Raw genomic sequence first — 21845 nt, forward strand, 5'->3', positions numbered from 1 at the left:
TAAAGGAAATATCAAGAGTCCTACTTAAATTATGGGTTCATTGCAACAGGTGATTCACATTCTCCAAGCCTGCTTTGTATAATTTGTGGCGACCGGCTATCCAACGGAGCCATGAAACCTTCAAAACTGCTTCGCTACATGGAGACCAAGCACCCTGCATTAAAAGACAATCCTTTGGGGACTACCCTGGTGGTGCAGTGGCTAAGAATCCGCCTGCCAATGCAGGGGACACGGGTTCGAGCCCTGGCCTGGGAAGATCCCACATGCCGTGGAGCAACTAAGCCCGTGTGCCACAACTACTGAGCCCGCGTGCCTAGAGCCCCTGCTCTGTAACAAGAGAAGCCCGCACACCAAAATGAAGAGTAGCCGCCTCTCGCTGCGACTAGAGAAAGCCCGTGTGCAGCAACGAAGACCCAACGCAGCCAAAAATAAATAAATAAATAAATTTATTAAAAAAAAGAACAACAAGCCTTTGGAGTTTTTCAAAAGAAAAAATCACGAACACGAAGAACAGAAACAATCATTGAAGGCTACCACTTCATCAAATGTGTCTGCACTGAGAGCATCATTCTTAGTGGCTTACTGCATTGCTAAAGCTAAGAAGTCCTTTACTATTGGTGAAGAGTTGATCCTGCCTGCTGCTAAGGACATGTGTCATGAACTTTTAGGAGAGGCTGCAGTTCAAAAAGTGGCACGTGTTCCTCTTTCGGCTAGCACCATAACTAGACAAATTGATGAAATAGCAGAGAATATTGAGGCACAGTTGTTAGAGAGGATTAATGAGTCACTGTGGTACTCAATCCAGGTTGACGAGTCTACCGATGTTGACAAGGCAACAATGCTTGTTTTTGTGCAATATATTTTTCAGGAGGATGTGCATGAGTATATGTTATGTGCACTTTTGTTGCCAACCAACACCACAGCTGCAGAACTATTCAAGTCTTTGAATGATTACATATCAGGAAAACTGAATTGGTCATTTTGTGTTGGTATATGCACAGACGGAGAGGCTGCCATGACTGGACGGCTTTCTGGTTTCACTACGGGTCAAAGAGGTCGCTTCTGAATGTGAGTCTACGCACTGTGTCATCCCTAGCAAAATGCTGGCTAGCCGAAAAATGGCGCCTGAACTTAACAATGTTTTGCAGGACATGGTTAAAATTATCAACGACATTAAAGTACATGCCCTTAACTCACATCTGTTCGTGCCCCTCTGTGAGGAGATGGACACAGAGCACACGTCTTCTCTTATACACAGAAGTGAAATGGCTTTCTAAAGGTAGATCACTGGCCAGAGTTTTTGAGTTATGAGAGCCACGCCAGAGATTTCTTGTAGAAAGACAGTCACCACTGGCAGCACATTTCGGTGACACAGAATGGGTCGCAAAACTTGCTTACTCGTGTGACATATTCAACCTGCTCACCGAACTCAGTCTGTCACTTCAGGGGAGAACAACAGCTGTGTTCAAGTTGGCAGATAAAGTGACTGCATTCAAAGCCAAACTGGAATTATGGGGGTGACGAGTGAACATTGGGATTTTTGACATGTTTCAAACATTAGCAGAGATTTTGAAAGAGACTGAACTAGGGCCTTCTTTCTCCCAGCTGATGCATGATCACCTATCTCAGCTTTCAAAAGAGTTTGAGCATTACTTCCCAACCACAAAAGACCCCCAAACTGGGAAGGAATCGATCTGCAACCCATTTGTGAATAAGCTGGGTGAATCGACTTTGTCCGTGCTAGAAGAGGATCAATTGCTTGAGATCGCAAATGATGGTTGCCTTAAAATTATGTTTGAGACAACTTCAAATCTCCATACCTTCTGGATTAAAGTCAAGGCAGAATATCCTGAGATTGCCACAAAAGCACGGAAAAGCCTGCTTTCATTTCCAACATCCTGTCTTTGTGAAGCAGGGTTTTCTGCAGTGACAGCAACCAAAATGAGATTACGGAGTAGACTGGACATAAGCAACACACTTTGGGTGTCACTGTCTCCCATCACCCCCAGATGGGACCATCTAGTTGCAGGAAAACAAGCTCAGGGCTCCCACTGATTCCGCATTATGGTGAGTTGTAGAATTATTTCATTATATGTTACAATGTAATAATAATAGAAATAAAGTGCACAATAAATGTAAAGCGCTTGAATCGTCCCAAAACTTCACGCCACCCCACCCCCAGTCTGTGGATAAACTGTCTTCCACAAAACCGTTCCCTGGTGCCAAAAAGTTTGGGGACCGCTGCTGTAGGGCGTCTTGGCCAAGGGCCCCCCCCCTTGCTCAATCAAAGGCTACACTGGGAAGTAGGTCATGAGAGGAGCTGGGGAGTCTGGGAATGGTCCCAGCTTAGATCCAGGGACCTCCGGATCAGCTCACAGCAGGTGGAGGTGAGGGAACTCATGACCTGGGTCACCCTTTCTGCGGCCATTGGATCTAGGTTTGGATCTGCATGCTGCAAATGCACCCATTCCTATGAACTTGTGAGCTATTGTAAGAAAGAGCCCTTTGAACAATCCCCAACTTTGTTTTGGTTGAAAGGAAAAAGTATTTTTCCTCTCTTGGTTCGTTTAGACTAGAGGTGGGCTCAGTCTGTGCCCGTGGCCAGATGCAGTGGTGACCTCAGGCAGGGGAAGTGGTATAACAGGGGACAGACCATAACTGGGAGCCTGGGACATGAAAGTCACATATTTCATGTTTTAGGCTGATTCTATCCCTCCTGTCCCGTTCTTAGGTCCTTTAAATCCTCAAACTATGACACAAAAGCAGAAACAGACAAGTAATGGAGATTAGACCATGTTTAGGATTGCTACCCAGTGTCTCTTGAGCTTTTCTTACTCCTGTGTTGTTTTTCATGTTTGTTTGTTTTTTCCAGACATTCTTCAGGAAACCTTCACTTCCCTGGGCTATGAAGTCAAGCGTTTCTTACATCTCACTGTGGAAAATATAATGCACATTCTTGGCCAAGTTGCACACATGCCCCAACACCAAGACTACGACAGCTTCGTGTGTATCCTGGTGAGCCGAGGGGGCTCCCAGAGCGTGTTTGGCGTGGATCAGACTCACTCAGGGGTCCCTTTGGATCATATCAGAAGGATGTTCATGGCAGATGCATGCCCCTCTCTCTCAGGGAAGCCAAAGGTCTTTTTTATCCAGAACTATGTGACGTCAGAGGGCCAGCTAGAGGACAGCAGCTTCCTGGAGGTGGATAGGCCATCAGTGAAAAGTGCAGAATTCAAGGTCAGGCAGCCCGGGGCCTGCATGATTCACCGAGAAGCTGACTTCTTCTGGAGCCTATGCAAAGCGGACGTGTCCCTGCTGGAGCGGTCCTCCCCTTCACCGTCATTGTACCTGAAGTGCCTCTCCCAGAAACTGGGGAAAGAAAGGTGAGCCACCCAAGCTGTGGCGGATCCTGGACCCAGTTGTTTATTTTCTGCTACCAGGATGGAAGTGCCACTGTGCCATATTTGATGCCCTTTTCTTCAGGGGGAGGGATTTTTCATTCCTTGTTGGGGTTGCCTTGGGAGTATGATATAGACTCTGCACAGCTTATGAATGCTTTGTACTTCAGAAGGTCATATAGTAGTCAGCTTGTGGTTTGGATATTTTTCTTCAAAATTAAGGAATGTTTTGGTTTTGTTTTTTCTTATTACAAACGCAATACATACTCCTTACTGAACATAAACCATGAGATATAGATGCTGAAAGCAGAACATAACAAGCAGTTATAATCCTACTTATTAGAACTAATCTGTTAACCAAATCTTGGTGTGTTGCCTTCCAGATCTTTTTTGGATACCGATACAATCATATATAAAGATGTTTTTTAAGTCAAAATGAAATCATAATCTACTGTTACTTTATAACCTGCTTTTAGTTTGTGCAACAGTATATTTTTACATGTCAGGAATCACATTTTTATGGCATCATTTTATTTTATTTATTTGTTTAAAAATTTATTTGATTATTTATTTATTTTTGGCTGAGTTGGGTCTTCGTTGCCGCGTGCAGGCTTTTTCTCTATTGCAGCGAGCAGGGGCTACTCATTGTGCAGGTTTCTCTTGTTGTGGAGTACCGACTCTAGGCATGCAGGCTTCAGTAGTTGTGGCACGCGGGCTCAGTAGCTGTGGCTCGCGGGCTCTAGAGCGCAGGCGCAGTAGTTGTGATGCACGGGCTTTGTTGCTCCATGGCATGTGGGATCGTCCCGGACCAGGGCTTGAACCCATGTGCCCTGCATTGGCAGGCAGATTCTTAACCACTGCGCCACCAGGGAAGTCCCTATAGTATCATTTTAATGTCTGCAGAGCAGTCCCTAATATGGCTATAGCATAATTTACTTGGCAAGTCTTTAGTTGTTGGGCAATGTTTTGCTTTCACAAAAAAGAAAGTGTTCAACATCTTTGTAGCTCAGTATTTGTGCTTATTCTTAATTGTTTTCTTGAAGTGAAAATTCCCAGAAGTGGAATTACGCTGTTGAATGACAAGCATTTTTAAAGCCTCTGATGCATCTCGTCAGATTGTCCTCTAGGACAGTTAGACCAGCTTTTTGTTTTTTGACCACACCATGCAGCTTGCAGGACTTTAGTTCCCGGACCAAGGATTGAGCCTGGGCCCCTGGGAGTGAGAGCGCCGAGTCCTAACCACTGGACCCCAGGGAATTCCCATAGATCAGCTTTTATGAGAGAGTCTGCATCCCTGAATTCTCACTGATACCGTGTGCTCGTTTATTTCCCCAAGTCTTGACAGGTTGATAGCTGAAAAATGGTACCTGGCTATACAGGTCTGCAAGTCTTTGTAACTTAGACATTTTTGATGTTTATTGGCAAGGATACTTTTCTAAGGGAAACGTTGGTGACCTGGTGTCCATTTAGGATGAGGGAAGCCTCACTGTACCTCAAATGTAAGATTAGCAGTCCCTTTTCTGTTGCCCCCTAATCACAATTTAGAATTTCTCTGAGTCACCTGTGAAAGGCATCTGTTGTAGCTTGGGGGACCCCAGGAATAAATCTCAGGGCCTGGGACCCCTAGCCTCCTCAGGGATGGCACAGCAGTAAAGGGAGGGCTAGAGCAGGGGCAACTCAGCCTTCCAAGGTAGATACGCCACGGGCCAACGGTATTATTGGCCTTTTACATCCATCCTGCATTTGCATAGATGATCCAGATGGGTTATCATCTGGTTGGTGTGTACCCAGACTAAAACTCAGTTGCCCCTGTGGGTGGGGACTGTGGTCATTGGGTCAGAGTGCTGCAAACCTGTTTGGATCACTTGCTAAGCAGCTTGTAGAATATTTAGAAAGGAACAATTTTAAAGCACTTTCATATCTGTTGGCTGATTTCACCCTAATGCTAATCTGTCTCCTCGTTGATATTTGCATGGGATTAATTTTTGCCTTTCTCATTCCCTCCAGAAAACACTCACTCCTGGAACTCCACATTGAACTCAACAGCAAGGTGTATGACTGGAACAGCAGAGTGTCTGCTAAGGAGAGGTACTGTGTCTGGTTGCAGCACACTCTGAGAAAGAAACTCATCCTCTCTTGCAAATGAAAAGCCAAAGGCTCCTCTTAGCTTTGCAGTCTCCATCGCTAGCCAGAAAGACAAACATTTATTTCTCACAGTTCTAGAGACTGGGAAGTCCAAGATCAAGGTGCTTGTAGATCAGGTGTCTGGTGAGAACCCGCCTCCAGGTTGGCAGATGACCCTCTTGTTGTATCTTCACATGGCAAAGAGAACAGAGAGAAAGCAGGCTGTCTTGTGTCTCTTCTTATAAGGGCACTGATCTTATTCATAAGGGCTGCCCTGTCATGACCTAATCTAGGACTCACATGGCATTCTACAGTAATCAGTATACCTTTCCTCCTTGGATTTGAAAGCATGACCTAAAAGAATATTATTGTTTAAAATATTATTTAAAGGGACTTCCCTGGTGGACCAGTGGTTAAGACTCCGTGCTTCCACTGCAGGGGGAATGAGTTCAATCCCTGATTGGGGAACAAAGATCCCACATGCTGAGGCACGGCCAAAAAAAATCACTTGAAGTTAAGAAAAAACTTATTTATATATTTTTAAGTTGGTTTTAAGTGGTATGTTTCTGTGTGGGTATGTTTATATGTGTTTTGACATGATCACTCAACAAAGGCTGAAAAGAATGAAAGGAACAGTTTTCAGACACTTCATACACTTATTTCTACTTTAAAGGTAATTTTCTATCCTTGTATTAATGAATGTGGGACTCCTGAGGGTGTCTTTGAATTTCACATTGCTCGGGGCACCAGCAGGAACAATGTATGTCCTTGGACTCATGAACCAGAACCCTGTGTTAATTATTACAGAGGGAAACTGAGAGGGATCTTAATGACCTGGCAGCTTTTGCATCCTCCTCTGTCCCATCCTGACTGGGTGACAAGCATTTTCCATATTCTTGTCCATATGAATATGGACAAGCATTTTCCATATTCATACAACCACAAGCATAGTATTTATTTATCTTACTTTTTAGTTTTATATATTTTTATATATTATTAAGATAACTTATATTTGCATTAAATATAAAAATAAGAGGGGCCTTGAAGTCATTATGCTAAGTGAAATAAAAGACAAATACCAAGCATTATATGCTCTCATTTATATGTGGAATCTACAAAACAAAAACATAAACAAAACAAGCCAAACTCATAGAAAAAGAGATCAGGCAGTGGTTACCGGAGGTGGGGGAAGGGAGTAATTGGAGGAAGGTGGTCAAAAGGCACAAACTTCCAAAAAAAAGAAAAAAAAAAAAGACTGCTCTAAGCACGGGTAAGCACCTGCAGTGCATTGTCCAATGTTAGGCTGAAATATCAGATTCTTGATGTAGGCCCTGATTTCTCCCACACCTAAGCTATGTTTCACAAAAACTGAACATGATGAATATGAGATTTTTAGTTAGAGAGGGTTTAGGAGCAGCTACAGTCTGTAATCCCATGAGCTATAACTTATGAGATTGATAGAGAATATGGTAGAGGTAAACCAGAGATGGAAGAAAGGTTTTAGAAATGGAATGAGAGAGAACAAAAGACAGTCAGCTATGTGATATACAATAATAAGACCTACAAGACGGGTGTGATGGATGGAATGCAAGCAGGTTTAGTGTATAAGTGTGATTGACAGTGAAGAATTAAATTTTAGGGTATAGCATATTGTGACATTAGGTTTTCAATAAATAATATAATGACACCTGACAGCTATAATCTCTCGAAAATTCACATCAATGATGTTCATTCCAATAATTAAAAATAAATTAAAAATTTACAAAAAGAAAAGGGGACAAACTTCCAGTTGTAAGATAAATAAGTACTAGGGGTATAACGTACAACATCATGACTAGAGGTAACACTGCCGTGTGATACATAGGGAATTTGTTAAGAGAGTAAGTCCTAAGCGTTCTCATTACAAGGAGAAAAATTTTTTTCCTTTTTTCTTTTCTTTTTAGCATATACATATGAGACAGTGAATGTTAGCTGACCCTATTGTGGTAATCATTTCACAATATATGTAATCATCACCTTGTATACCTTAAACTCATGCAGTGATGTATATTAATTATTTCTCAGTAAAATGGGGAAAAAAAGATTTGAAAAACACAATTATATCATTCAAAATGTTTTAGATGCAAGTAACAGAAGACCTAACTTAAAAAGTTTTTAAAAAATTTGTTTACTCTTATTAAGCAACAGGTTCAGAGGTAGGGGGGTAGTTGCTAGCTTGGCTAATTCATTGGCTCAACAATCTCCTCAAGGGTTTGATGCTTTCCACATTTCCTCTCTGTAATCTCAGGGTTTGGGCTTTTATTTTCAAATTTGTCATCTAAAAGCCACAAGAGGGCCACAGGTCCAAGTATCATACCCAAACACAGAAGAGAAAACATCTCTTCCTTGTGTGGCTTCTTAAGATCAAAGGAAAATTTTCCCAGAAGCTCTCCTCCCCAAGAGTTCCCTTCCCTCACTTCTCATTGGCTAGAATCACATGATATGTTCTTCCTTAAACCAACCATTGGCAGAGGGAATGGGATTACCATGGTTGGTTTATACCAGCCCAGACTCAGTCCCCTGGGACTGGGGTTCAGTGGCTTCAGCTCCCTTGGGCACATGGTCTCCAAAAGCTGGGGTTCTTTTAGGGGAAAATGGGGCATGGAGCTTCCCTGGGGAGTAGATAACCATAATGTATGCCAAAAAGAATGAGAACATCCATTTTATGATTGAAGAAACTGAGGCACACAACTTTTAAGTGAGCTGTTCCCAAATCTCAGAGAAAATCATTGGTAGTGCCGGATCTAGAATGTTAATGACCAGCCTTACGATCTGGTGTCCTTCAGAAATTAGAACAAACTTTGGAAGATGTGTAGCATGCATTCCAGGGAAGGCGTCATACTCCTCTCTTAGCTGTTTGTGAGAGTCATTACCCTACCTTCCCAGCCCCACCCTTTTCCCCCGCAGAGAGGCAGTATGGCCACATAGCTTTCCGTATCCCATCTGATGGACACGGTGAAAATACAGAGCCTGTTAAATCACCATCTATTCTTTCCTTCCCTTTTAAAAAGCAATTATTTATTGGGACTTCCCTGGCGGTCCAGTAGTTAAGACTCCGTGCTTCCACCACAGGGGGTTCAGGTTCAATCTCTGGTCCCTGGTCAGAGAACTAAGATCCCACATGCGGCCAAAAAAAAAAAAAAAAACCAGACAAAAACAAAAAATATATATTTATTAAATTATATTGTGCTGTCTGTTTACTTTTGTCACTTTTCTGTCTTTAGATTACATTATTTTTATTAATACCATTCATCAGTCAACCCGCAGGTGCCAAGGAAAAAGAGTGCTAAGGGTTTGCTTGTGTGTTTTGCTCACTGGCAAGGGGTATGGGGTGGAGTAAAGAGGGACTTTGATTCCAGGAGCAGGCCAACAAGATGGGAGGAATAAAGCCTTGCCTTCCCTTGCCTACTTCGCAGAATTGTTCTGAGGATGAAATGAGAGAGCCTTTATGATCATACCCAATGACAGAGTTTTTATGACTGCATTGGTGATGCCACGCGAACATAGCTGTTATTATTACAGCACACTGTGGAGGAGTTATTTTGAAAAGGTTGAATCAAACCTTGAAAATTGGTAGGATTTTGGCAGGTTGAGGTGGAGAAGAGAATACATTGCAGGAGAAGAAACAAAGCAAACGAAGGGTCAGATAAGGGAAACGTAAGGCATGTTTCAAAAACCATGAGTGTAACTTTTAGCTGGAGCAGAGAGAATGTGAGCAATGGTGAGTGGTAAGCCAGGAGGTGCCTGTTGTTTGGCATGTGAAGAGCTGTAAAAACCCCCATCTCTGTCTTTTAGTCAGCTCTCATGTAAGTTATTTTGTGACTTATTTTTCTCACTTTAATAGTGGGGTCTACAACTACTTCTTTGACACTTTTGTGTATATGAGCAATTTGATTACTAAATGCCTTATTCTTTTTCATTGAGTATAGTTTTTAAATGAAATATTTAAGGCATGCTAAAGGAGAATTATATTAGGGAACAATATAATGAATACATACCCACAACCCAGCTTAAATGAAATGTTCTAAAATCTATATGAAGACTCTGAAGATATTGCTTTAAGTAATAGCCCTAAATATAAAAGAGATAAATGTATTAAAATATTTAAAACTTTATAATAGCCCCCAACTGAAAATTCGTCAAGTGTTTAGTAACAGGAGCATGGTTATGATAAAATGTCCACTGGTTGGAATTTTATGTAACCGCTAAACTTATATATACAAATAATAAAGGCTTACAAAAGCTGTTCTTAGCTCATTACATGAATTATCTCATTTAATCCTCAAAACAGCTCTTTGAGGTAGGTATTATTGTCCTCATTATTATTTCTTCCCATTTTATAGGTGAGGAAAGTGAGCAAAGGGATGCTAAGTAGCTTGTCCTTGGTCACCCCAGCCTAGGATATAAACTCAAGCCATAAACAGAGCCTTTATTTTTATAGCTAAGTACGTTTAAAGCAAAACAGGACTTCCCTGGAGCTCCATTGGTTAAGGCTGTGCGCTTACAATGCAGGGGACATGGGTTCGATCCCTGGTTGGCGAAGATCCCACATGCTGTGTGGTGTGGCCAAAAAAAAAAAGCAAAAACTAACAAAAAATATCTCTCACAGGAAAACAAAAGGCCGGCAAGAAATATTCCAAAAGTGGTGTATGGATGACAGAACGATGGCTGGTATCTTTTCTTTCTGTTTTCCAAATCCTCTTTTCTATCTCTGTATATTTAAGCATATTGGTTTCTAAAGTAAAGTCTAGGTAATTCCTCCAACTTTTTTAAAAAACGTTTATTTATTTATTTATTTATTTATGTATTTGGCTGTGCCAGGTCTTAGTTGCAGCAATGAGGGATTTTTAGTTGTGGCATGCATGCAGGATCTAGTTCCCTGACCAGGGATCAAACCCAGGTCCCCTGCATTGGGAGTGCAGAGTCTTAACCACGGGACCACCAGGGAAGTCCCTCTGTCAACTTTTGAGTAGCTGGTTCTTTGATGCTAAAGAGACTACTCTTCCCTATAGCTCTGCCTTCACTTCTCTGTCTCACCTCTAGCCCTTCTTTTCAGTAGCAGGACCCCTGGTCTCAGGGCTGCTTTTTTGGGCCACTGGTTAGGAGGACTGTCTCGTCAACCCCAGTTCCATTCCAGTCCCCAACACCTTCCATCCTCTTCCATGAATAGGCCATGGTAGGGGTCACTTGACAGCTTCTTCTGTCTGCAGTGTTTGAAATGGGAATCTCTTCTCCCATATTCTAGGATCAAGTTTTCAGGATTAAGCATGTTACTTATGCCACCAAGAGGTCACAGTTTGAGGTCAGCCTTGTCAATTTGTCTGTGTGGCAGACCCTGCTCACTGTCCCAAATATCCATTCTCTTTTTCCCTAGTAATAGAAGTCTTAATTTGAAACTGGGCACAAAGCCTCACAGAATACAGGTCTAGTTGTCCAAGCCTCAACTTGTAGCAAGATGTGGTCATGTGTCTAGTCCTGGAAAATAATATGTAAGCAGTGGTATTGTTTGGCAGTTGCTGAGAATTTTTCTTAAAAGCCAGCTGTTTTTTGCCTTTCGCCCCTTTGTCCCTTTCTCTGTCTTAGTGACTAGACTGCATATGTGATGGCTGGAGCTCTAGCTGCCATCTTGAATTGTGAGGACAAGAGCCACACTGTAGGGATGACCGAGTGGTGAACAGAAAGGAGCCTTGTTGGGTGAAGACATTAAGGAGCAGAGTCACCATACCAGACCTAGATTACCTACCTCTGGACATTTATGTGAGAGAAAAAAATGTGGGGTTTATATTTCTTTTAACCTAACCTAGTCTGACTGGTACATTGTTATTTGATTAAAGTGTTTTTTTTATGTTTATGCATGTTATAAGTTTAAAATAAATATTTGCCTAGGCAATCATTTTAATTTTTTAATTATTGTTTAAAAATGTATGTATGTATTGTTAAAAAATGTAATGTTAACACCTGAGCTGACCTAAGTTTTTAATATGTATGATGCTCTCATTTATTTCCTTTTATATTTTTGTGGTTTCTGTTGGAGAGATGGAGATGCTTTATTAAGACATTAGTAGGATTTGGACACTGTCCTCATAAGAGATATAATCCACAAGGAAAAATTCTGACTGAATCATCAGTATAGACCAGCTTTTGGACCTGGTTTACAGTGAATAAGAGCTTGAAAGATCCATACACAAAACTGAATGTAAAGAAGAAACAGTAGGACTTCCCTGGTGGCGCAGTGGTTAAGAATCCACCTGCCAATGCAGGGGACATGGGTTTGATCTCTGGTCCGGGAAGATCCCACATGCCACGGAGCAACTGAACCTGTGAGCCACAACTACTGAGCCTGCGCTCTAGAGCTTGCGAGCCACAACTACTGAAGCCTGTGCACCTAGAGACTGTGCTCCACAACAGGAGAAGCCACCACAATGAGAAGCCCATGCGCTGCAACTAGAGAAAGCCCGCGCACAGCAACGAAGACCCAACACAGCCAAAACTAAATAAATAAATAAATATTTTTAAAAACCAACAACAACAAAAAAAGAAGAAACAGTAACTCTGCACATGTGTTTAGGATCGCCACAGATAATGACTCCAAAGGACTCACTACTTGTAAATCCACAATTTCTTGTTTCCCAGCCAGACCCTTCCTTGCCTACAGTAGCCCCAGAGATGGAAATGTAGGACTCAGTCAAAGCCATTAAACATAATGACTGATTTTTCAAGAACCTGCCCTCTCTATTCCAAGAAACACTTCCTCTGCTTCTCCTTCTTGTGCCATACCAAAGCTGCAAGACCCATGGGTCCAGGCTTTTCCACTTTGGCTCTATCACACACTTAATAAGCAAACATTCAAGAAATACAAATTCTTTTCAATAAATCCCTCTGCAATATCGGCTGGTATACACTAAGTACCACAGATTAATCCAACTCCCCACGAGGGTCACCTAAAAGGTAGATTACAGGTGAACAAGTACTCGTATATACATGCTCATAGCCGTAGGCACAGCAGACAAAAAGTGGAAACAACTCAAATGTCCATCAGCAGATGAATGGATAAACCAAATGTGGTATATCTGTACAATGGAAAGTGATTTATCTATAAGAAGGAATTAAGTACTGATATAGGCTACAATGCAGATGAACCTTGAAAACACTATGCTAAGTGAAAGAAGTCAGACACAAAAGGTCACATATTGTATGATGGTATTTATATGAAATATCCAGAATAGGTAAATCCATAGAGACAAATAGCAGATTGGTGGTTGCCAGGGACTGGGGTGAGAGGGGATTGGGGAGAGACTGCTTAAGGGGGACAAGGTCTCCTTTGAGGTTCTTGAAATGTTTTGGAACTAGATAGAGGTAATGGTTGCACAACATTGTAAATGTACTAAAAGCCACTGAATTGTACACTTTAAAATAGTACATTTTATGTGGATTTCACCTCAGTTTTTTTAAAAAAAGGGAAAAAAGAGAAGATTAAGATCATTTATTAATTGTTCCACAAACATTTCTCCCCAATCTTTTTTCTTTTTAATAAACATTATTTTTAAGAGTAACTTTAGGTTTGCAGAAAATTTGTGCAGAAAGTACAGTTTCCATATACTCCCCCCATGCCCCACAATTCTCCTCCTATTAACACCTTGCATTAGTGTGGTACATTTTTACAATTGATGAACAATATTGATACATTAGTATTAAACGAAAGTCTACTAGGGTTTACATTAGGGTTCATTCTGTGTTGTATAGTTCCTGGTTTTGACAACTGCATAATGTCATGTATGCCCCGTTACTGTATCATACAGAATAGTTTCACTGCCCTAAAAATGCTTTGTGCTCCTCATATTCATCCTTCTCTCTCCCTAAGCCCCTAGCAACTGCAGATCTTTTTATTTTCTCTATAGTTTTGCCTTTTCCAGAATGCCATACAGTATATAGCCTTTTCAGACTGACTTCTTTCATTTAGTGATATGTGTTTAAAATTCCTCCATGTCGGGTTTCCCTGGTGGCACAGTGGTTAAGAATCCGCCTGCCAATGCAGGGGACACGGGTTCGAAAAGGGACACTGGTCCGGAAAGATCTCACATGCCGTGGAGCAACCAAGCCCGTGCGCCACAACTACTGAGCCTGCACTCTAGAGCCCGTGAGCCACAACTACTGAAGCCCGCGCACCTAGAGCCTGTGCTCTGCAGCAAGAGAAGCCACTGCAACGAAGAGTAGCCCCCTCTCACCGCAACTAGAGGAAGTCTGTGGGCAGCAATGGAGACCCAATACAGCCAAAAATAAATAAATAAAATAAATTAATTTTTAAAAAATTCCTCCATGTCTTTTCATAGCTTGATAACTCATTTCTTTTTATTGCTGAATAATACTTCATTATATAGATATACCAGAGATTGTTCATTCACCTACTGAAGGACATCTTGGTGGTTTCCAAGTTTTGGCATTATGAATAAAGCTGTTATAAATACATTTGTGTGCTGATTTTTGTGTTCAACTCATTTGAGTGAATACCTAGGAGAGCAATTTCTATATTGTATAGTAAGCCTATGTTTAACTTTGGAAAAAACTAAAAGACTGTATTCCTAAGTGGCTGTACCATTTTGTGGAGTTCCTTTGCTCCACATCCTTGCCAACATTTGGTGGTGTTAGTGGTTTGTATTTCAGCTATTTTAGTAGCTATGTAGTGATATCATATATTTTTTAAATTGAAGTATAGTTGATTTACAATGTTGTGTTCATATTGTTGTTTTAATTTGCAATTATTTAATGACATGATGATGAGCAACTTTTATATCTTTATTTGCCATCCATACGTCTTCTTCCGACCAGGGACTGAACCCGGGCCCTTGGCAGTGAAAGCACGGAGTCCTAACCACTGGACCACCAGGGAATTCCCCGTATATCTTCTTTGTTGAGATATATGTTCAAATCTGTTGCTCATTTTCTTTTTTAAAAAATTATTTATTTATTTATTTATGGCTGTGTTGGGTCTTCGTTTCTGTGCGAGGGCTTTCTCTAGTGGTGGCAAGCGGGGGCCACTCTTCATCGCGGTGCGCGGGCCTCTCACTATCACGGCCTCTCTTGTTGCGGAGCACAGGCTCCAGACGCGCAAGCTCAGTAATTGTGGCTCACGGGCCCAGCTGCTCCGCGGCATGTGGGATCTTCCCAGACCAGGGCTCGAACCCGTGTCCCCTGCATTGGCAGGCAGATTCTCAACCACTGCGCCACCAGGGAAGCCCTGTTGCTCATTTTTAAATCGAGTCGTTTTCTTACTGTTGCGTTTTAAGAGTTCTTTGTATCTTTTGGATACAAGTCTTTTATCAGATGTATGTTTTACAAATATTTTCTCCCAGTCTGTGGTTTGTCTTCATTTTCTTAATAGTGTCTTTCACAGAGAGAAGTTTTAAATTTTACTGAAATCCAGCTTACCAAATATTCTTTCATTGATTGTGCTTTTGGTGTTGTATATAAGAAATCACCAAACCTAAGGTCACCTCGGTTTTCTCCTATGTTACCTTCTAGAAGTTGTAGAGTTCTGCATTCTACATTTAAGTCTATGATCCAATTTGAGTTAATTTTTGTGAAAGGTGTAAGACCTGTATATTAATTTTTTTGCATGTCCAGTTGTTCCAGTACCATTTGTTGAAAACACTTTTCTCCATTGAGTTACCTTTGTTCCTTTGTCAAAGATTGGTTGATTATATTTGTATGGGTCTGCTTCTGGGCTGTCTATTGTGTTCCATTGATCTATTTGTCTATTGTTTCACTAATATGACTACTGTAGCTCTATATTAAGTCTTGATGTGCCCAATGTTGGTGGAAAGTCAGGGATTTTTGTTTTTAACTTTTTATTTTATATTGGAGTATAGCTGATTAACAATGCTGTGATAGTTTCAGGTGCACAGCAAAGCAACTTAGCCATATGGAAAGTCAGTGATTTTGAATAAACACATCTGTATTCTTTGTTTCATTTTATACAGAGCACATATTATTGTAACTTTAAAACATAAAATAAAACTTACTTATTGTTAAAAATGTTCATTCTCTTTTAATATATATAAACACAATATATTCATTTTAAACATAAATGGCATAATATTTTAACACTGTTCTCTCTCTTTTCATTTATGTGGCCTTGCCTATACCTATATGTCTCTGTATGATAGTTAAGTCATTCCCAGTTTTTCACTATTTGAATGATGATACAAGAAACATCTTTTCTTCCTTATTTGGTAAGGACTTCCTGCCCCAGACCTCCGATTCTTAGTCCCTCACCTCGGATTCTTAGTCCCTCTGTTGGCATAGGTCAGTCCTCTTCCAAGACTGAGCATTATTTCAAGTCTCTTGTATCTTTAATCTCTTCCTCTCTCTTTGATCCCTCAGTCTGAAAACAAGCTCTGCTTCCCCCTTCAAATAAAGTCCCTCTCTTTCAAGCCACTGTCTTATGTGAATTTTAGGCTAGTCTACACCCTCTCCATTTCACCTTTCCCATTTACTCCATACTTCCCTGCCATCTGGATTTCACCTTAATCATTTTACCAAATCTACAAGATCCACGGGTCACATTAACCATAGTTACCGAACCAGTGGTCCTTGGACCCTGGCGTCATTGTTTTATTACTTCTCCAGGGTGTTCCACTATAGAAGTTCTATCAAGGACTTCCTGGCCAAGTCTTCTTGGTATCTTTCTCCTCCTGATCCTTAAATATGGATATCCCCAAGGATCACTCTATTGTTTTCTCTCTTTATATACTTTTCTTCTGACAACTTGTAGCTTCAATTACTACTTCTATGCCAATAACAAGAGGGATATTCAAGCACAGACTCTTCAAGTTCAAATCTCACCCTGCAACCTCCTGGTATACTTTTCCACTTGATTTTCCCTCTGGTACCTCAAACTCAGTATACCGCAAACATAAAAAAAACCTCCATTCCCAATCTGCTCTTTTACCTGCGTCTCCAGTTTTAGGTAACAGCATCACCCCCAACATCACTTTCATCCTGATCTCCCCTCTCCTGTGTTTCTACATCTGGGTAAATCTAAATCAGGTTGGTTCTGCATCTACAATGTCTTTTCCATCTATCCCCATCATTACACTTCCTCTGCGTTCATTACTCCTCCACTGAACTATGACAACAGCTTTCTCACTGATATTGCCCCCAGCCTCTCAATCCTATGATCATGTCATACACAGCAACCCAAAGAATCTTTCTCAACATACCTTTATCATTTTCCTCCTTAGAAACCTTCAAGATTCTCCAATGCATACACAATAAGATTGTGGCTGGAGGTTGGGATGAGGGACAGGATGGGGGAGTGGGGTGTTGCTGGTGGAAGTCCTGGAGTCCAAAGGCCCAGAGAACCAGGAACTCCAAAGTCTGAGAGCAGAAGAGGATGTCCCATCTCAAGAAGAGAGAGAGAGAAAATTCACCCTTTCTCCTCCTTTTTTGTTCTATTCAGACCCTAATGGCTTGGATGATGCCCACCCACTTTGGTGAGGGCAGATCTTCTTTACTTAGTCTACTGATTCAAATGCTAATCTCTTCTAAAAAACATCCTTACAGATGCACCCCAAAATAAGGTTCACTTGATCTCTGGTCATCCTTTAGCCTAATCAAGTTGACACATGAAACTAACCATCAGAAAGTTGTTTGTGACATATCCTACATCTTCCTTCTTTTTTTTTTCCCTATTGAGCTATAATTTACATTTCATAAAACTTCATCCTTTTAAAGTGTACAATTCTTTGGTTTTTAATGTATGCACGGTTGTGCAGTCATCACCATGACCTAATTTCAGAACATTTTCATCTACCTACAAAAGAAATTCTAGGACTTCCCTGGTGGTCCATGGGTAAGACTCCACGCTCCCAATGCAGGGAGCCCGGGTTCGAACCCTGGTCGGGGAACAAGATCCTGCATGCGTGCTGTGACTAAGAGATCACATGCCGCAACTTAGAAGCCGGCATGCCGCAACTATGAGCCCACATGCCGCAACGAAGATCCCATGTGCCGCAACTAAGACCTAGTGCAGCCTAAATAAATAAATAATAATAAAAAAAGAAATCCCATACCTATTAGCCATCGTTCCTTATTCCTCCCTGCCTCCTAGCCCCTGGATTACCACTCCCTGTTTCTACACATTTTCCTATTCTGGATATTTCATATAAACAGATCATTCAATACATGGCCTTCTGACTTCTTCCATTTAGCATAATGTTTTCAAGGTTCATCTATGTTGTAGAATATGTAAGTACTTCATTTTGTTTTATGCCTGAATAATATTTCGTTGTATGGATATACCACATTTTGTGTATCCATCAATTGATGGACATTTAGATGGTTTCCACTTTTTGTCTATTATGAATGATGCTGCTATGAGTATTCATGTATAAGTTTTTGTGTGGATATATGTTTTCAATTCTCTTGGGTATAGATGTAAAAGTGGAGTTGTTGGGTCATAAAGTCAGAGTTGAATTGCTGGTAACTCTATGTTTACCTTTTTGAGGACTGCCAAACTGTTTTTCACAGTGGCTATACCACTTTACATTCCCACCAGCAGGGTATGAGGGTTCCAATTTCTCTACATCCTCTCCAATACTTGTTATTGTTTGTCTTTTTTATTATAAACATCCTAGTGGGCATGAATTAGTATCTCATTGTTGTTATGATTTGTATTTTCCTACTGACTAATGATATTGAGCAACTTTTCATGTGTGTATTGGCCATTTTTACATTGTTTTTGAAGAAACATCTATTCAGTACTTTCCCATTTAAAATTGTCTTTTGGGACTTCCCTGGCAGTGCAGTGGTTAAGACTTCGCCTTCCAATGCAGGGGGTGCGGGTTTAATCCCTGGTCGGGCAGATAAGATCCCACATGCCTCATAGCCAAAAAAATAAAACAAAACATTAAACAGAAGCAATATTGTAACAAATTCAATAAAGACTTTAAGAACTGTCCACATCAAAAAAAAAAAAACCTTAAAAATTGTCTTTCTATTGTTGAATTTTATGTTTATATATCCTGGATACTAGTCTCTTATCGGATAAAGATCTGCAAAATTTGTCACCTATTCTGTGGGTTGTCTTCATTTTTTGGATAGTATCCTTTCCAGCACAAAACTTCATATTTTGTTAAAGTCCAATTGATCTGTTTTCTTCTTTGTTGCTTATGCTTTTGGCATCATATGTAAGAAACCATTGCCTAATCCAAGGTTATGAAGAGTTACACCTATATTTTCTTATAAGATTTTATGATTTTAACTCTTACATTTCAGTCTTTGATCAATTTTGAGTAATTTTTTGTATATGGTATGAACTATGGGTTCAACCTCATTCTTTTGCTAGTGGATATCCAGCACCATTTGTTGAAAAGACTATTTTTCCCCCATTGAATTGTTTGTCATCCTTGTTGAAAATCAACTGACCGTGAATGTGAGGGTTTATTTCTGGACTCTCAATTCTATTCCACGGATCTATCCTTATGGCAGTACCATATTGTCTTGATTATTGTACTTTGTAGTAAGTTTTAAAATTGGGGAGTGTGAATGTTCCAACTTTGCTGTTCTTTCTCAAGATTATTTTGGCTCTCCCAAGTCCCTTACATGTCCATGACTTTTAGGATCAGCTTGTCAATTTCTGTAACAAGGGCAGTGAGGGGACTTCCCTGGTGGTCCAGTGGTTAAGACTCTGTGCTTCCACTGCAGTGGACGAGGGTTCAATCAGTGGTCAGGGAACTAAGATCCCACATGCCGCAGGGCACAGACAGAAAAATAAATAAATAAATATTTTTTTAAAAAAAAGGGCAGTAAGGACTTTGATAGTGATTGCACTGAATATGAAGATCAATTTGGGGAATACTGCCATCTTAACTGGACTCTTTTTGCACACATTGATATCAAGGACATTTTATGTCACTTGCCTCCTTGTAAATTTTTATAAACATGGCTGTCGTATGCTGCCTTTTTGAAAAATTATTGAATCAAAGGCCAAAGCAGCTTTCTCTCTATTTTTCTTCTTTCAAACGACAAACTCTCCTCTAAATGGAAGACCTTTCGGCCTCTTGATTCTTTCTTTTTTCTTTTTTGCAGCACTAAAACTATTTTACCCCTTTAGCCACATCTGCCTAGTTCCCTAGCCAATCTAATGCTAGTTTGTTGGACTTTTTTAGGAAATATCACCACCTTGTGGAACTTTGAGGTTTTATCACCCCCGAATTCCCTGGCTTCTTGCTTCAAACCCAACTGGATAAGAAAGTGGGATGGAAGGCCTCTGGGGTTCACAGCGTGGGGAAGGGTGAATTTAAAGATTAGCTTGCTAATTCTACATTGGGTTTCATCCTAAGGAAATCATAAATACGTTCAGAGATTTATTTGTAAGAATCTTCAATGCAGCACTGCTCACAGTAGTAAAAAATTGGAAATGAATTAAATGTCCAATAACTATAAATTAGTTAAATAAATATGGTATATCCAGGGAAGAGAATATCATCTAACCACTAAGCATCATGTTGTCAAAGACTATTTAATGATATGAAAAAAAAGGTATATGTGTTGTTAAGTGAAAAAAGCAAACTGTACAGCTTATTTCAATTTTTGAAAAATAATTACACAGAGAAAAGTGAAAGGATGTACACTAAAATTTTTAAAATTGAGATATAATTGACATATATACAACATTGTGTAAGTTTAAGGTGTACAACATATTGATTTGATAAAAATTTAACAGTAGTTATAGATTATAAATGACTCTGTGTGTTTCCCTATTTTCCAGCCTTTCTACATTAAATATTGGAAATTTTTCACCTCTTTTTTTTTTACTGCTTTTTTATTAAGAAAAGAGACATGTTAAAATAGATCAGTCTGGGGACTTCGCTGGTGGTCCAGTGGTTGAGACTCCACGCTTCCACTTCAGGAGGCATGGGTTTGATCCCTGGTCAGGGAACTAAATCCCACATGCCGTGCAGCAAGGCCAAAAAATGTCTTAAAATAGATCAGTCTGTAGTATAATGAATACAAAATGGGTCACATTTTACTCATCTAGCTATACTCTCCTGCCAGTGCACCATTTGGAGACCTCTGCTGGGATCCTTACCGCAAAAAGCATTCTCCTTTAGAACTTAGCTTCATCATGCTCCCATATACCCAGAGTAATACTAGTTCTGAGAAGGTCTGAAGTGTGTGAATAAAAGTATGGGGTGAGGAAGGGAGGAAGTCCTAGAAGTTGGGGATGGGATAGCTAATCAAAAGAACCTGCTACCTTAGGACCAGGAGTTGGAATGAAAGTTTCAGGGCACCAAGGTTTTTTCCTTAGCTACTATGTCTATCTTCCCCATCACTTGTGTCCATTCTTTAGTTCACGAGTCTTTACTTTGGCGGGGGTGGGGGGGACTTGGACCAGACCCTGGATGTAAAGGAAAGCCAATTACTGACACCACCGCCCCCCTCCCAAGGCAGAACTAAATAGGAACCATCTGGTATTTCCCCTTTGTCACCAGGGCCGTGGTAGGTTTTGATTGGCTCTTCATATGGACCAAGTCGACTGCAACCAATCAGGAAAGAGGCTGTAAGAAATGTTTATTCTTTCCACTACTACCAACTCACCATCAGCATGCCCTCAGTAATTGTGTTCTGAATGGGAAGTATGAAATGCCAAATGCAAATAACATAGCACACAATCTCCCCCCTTTAACTTGATTCAAGTGTTTCCCTTGAGTACTGGGAGTCCTAGGATAAAGGTTTAAGTTTTACTTCAGGTGTCTCTATTCTACTTCTGCCTTTCAGGCTTAGCTCAAATACCTCCAAGGCAACACCATCTGGATTCCTGCCTTGCTCTGTGGGGCTCCTGTGGCACTTAGGTGAGCCCCACTGCAGCATCACCCTGCCCAGTAGTTACAGAAATTACATTACCTCATATGGAGTTAGTGGCAGTAGTAGCTTTGGGATCAAGAGCATAGGATTTGGAATTAGAGAGACCTAGGTGTCAGTCCTGAATTCCCAACTCTTCCCAGGGTTGGGATGATGGCAAAATACTTTTCCTCTCTGAACTTTGATTTCCTCATCTATTGAATATGGATAATAACACTGACCTTAGAGGGTTCATGCTTTACACATAGGAAGAGCTTGCTAAATATTTAATATTATTGAACAAAAGTTGAAAAAGTTAATGTATTTTATGAACAAGGTGAGAAGCGATAGTTTCATCAAATTGGCTTCCCAGATGGTCCAGGGAGTGAAATATGTATAATTGAAGAAATGAATAGAAGACCAACACTTAGAGCTTGTCTG

General features: G+C 40.6%; 1 protein-coding gene across 16 annotated transcripts in view; it reads left to right on the forward strand.

The window, feature by feature from the left end:
• The window catches only part of CFLAR (CASP8 and FADD like apoptosis regulator), a 62662-nt gene that overhangs the window by 39434 nt on the left and 1383 nt on the right, over positions 1 to 21845 (forward strand). For 9 of the 16 annotated variants that reach the window (XM_036857584.1, XM_036857573.1, XM_036857577.1 and 6 more), the window contains 3 exons: positions 2873 to 3383; positions 5406 to 5486; positions 10171 to 10329. In XM_036857584.1, the coding sequence (XP_036713479.1) occupies positions 2873 to 3383; positions 5406 to 5486; positions 10171 to 10300 (722 nt within the window). In that variant the 3' untranslated portion in view covers positions 10301 to 10329. Of the gene's footprint in view, positions 1 to 2872; positions 3384 to 5405; positions 5487 to 10170; positions 10330 to 11144; positions 11864 to 21845 lie in introns of those variants that run through there. The other 7 variants (XM_036857579.1, XM_036857582.1, XM_036857586.1 and 4 more) reach the window with 7 other exon arrangements.

This window comes from Balaenoptera musculus, chromosome 7 (genome assembly GCF_009873245.2).
Source record: "Balaenoptera musculus isolate JJ_BM4_2016_0621 chromosome 7, mBalMus1.pri.v3, whole genome shotgun sequence".
Lineage (NCBI taxonomy): Eukaryota > Metazoa > Chordata > Mammalia > Artiodactyla > Balaenopteridae > Balaenoptera > Balaenoptera musculus.